The sequence below is a fragment of the Diachasma alloeum genome, unplaced genomic scaffold, assembly GCF_001412515.2.
Source record: "Diachasma alloeum isolate Michigan unplaced genomic scaffold, Dall2.0 Dall_scaffold_00693, whole genome shotgun sequence".
Classification (NCBI taxonomy): domain Eukaryota; kingdom Metazoa; phylum Arthropoda; class Insecta; order Hymenoptera; family Braconidae; genus Diachasma; species Diachasma alloeum.
Genome location: NW_021680825.1, coordinates 116,028 through 117,099, shown reverse-complemented (window position 1 = coordinate 117,099; position 1,072 = coordinate 116,028). Strand labels below are relative to the sequence as shown.

General features: G+C 41.4%; 1 protein-coding gene across 1 annotated transcript in view; it reads right to left on the bottom strand.

The window, feature by feature from the left end:
* Nucleotides 1-793: 793 nt before the first annotated feature.
* LOC114841530 (ribonuclease H1-like) overlaps nucleotides 794-1,072 on the bottom strand; it is a 616-nt gene continuing 337 nt past the window's right edge. Inside the window, exon 2 of the mRNA XM_029126548.1 lies at nucleotides 794-1,052. Within this exon, the coding sequence (XP_028982381.1) occupies nucleotides 794-1,052 (259 nt within the window). The remainder of the gene's footprint in view (nucleotides 1,053-1,072) is intronic.

The following is a 1,072-nucleotide window of genomic DNA, read 5'->3' as shown; positions in this document are numbered from 1 at the left end:
TAGATACTTTCTGGCGGCATGTTGTATTTCTCTAGCGGTTTCGTCGAGGCTTGCGAGGTATTCTACTTGAGTCAACTTGTCGGACAGTAGGTTGGTGTTAAAGGCTATGACGTTTATTCGTTTTGTGGCCTTTTTAATTTTCTCATAGTTCAATTCATGTTCTTTTTTTATGGCATTTATTTCAGTTTGGATGATGTGAGTTGAATTTCCGATTAGGTGGGTAATTTGTTGTTGGTCTTGATAGAGTCGATCAATTTCTTTGGTGATGTGTTCTTGATCATTGTAGTCCATGGTGCCGAAGAGGGATCTCGATATGGTGCCTACGAATCCTAGCAGAGGGGATCTGCTATAACGTCTTTTGGGGTTCTGTTTTGGACTTTTCCAGATTCTTTCCAAATGTTTCTGTATTGTTTGGAGTGTTGTCTTGTACTCTTCCATGATGGTTATGCCTAGTACTCTATCGCAGGTTTGCTTTCCTTGGTGTTTATAGCATTCAGTTTGGTGTTTTTCTATGGTTTGTATCCCGGGTAGCGGTTGTCCTAGGAGGTTGTGCATGTCCACTGTGAGCATCAGTCGCCATTTCCTGTTGATTGTTCTTATTTGGTCGATTTTCTCATAGTAGAGTCCGGGGTTGTGGTCTATAGATTCATGTTGGTAGATTTGGTCGAGTGTTAAATCTGTTTCGGCCTGAATTACCCAAACGGTGGTCCATATGATGAGGATAGCTCTCATGGTATTGTGTTCTGTAAGTTGGAGAATTTCTTTTGAAATATTTTGTTTTTTCAGCTTAGATCTAGTAGGGTTCGATGGGTATTATTTCTGATCCTATTTTTGCTAGTTCATCCGCTTTTTCGTTCCCGTATATTCCCTGGTGTCCTGGGGTATATTCGAATTGAACGTCGATTTTCTGGGTGAGTTCGGCGAGCCGTTTCAGGAGTGTTTGATTGACAACGGGCTCGGACTTGGCATTTAGCCAGCCATTTGTTTTCCATTTCTTTATGTGCTCAGTCATGCAGCTGATGAGGTATTTGGAATCGGTGATTATTCGTATTCTCGAAATGTCATGGCGAAT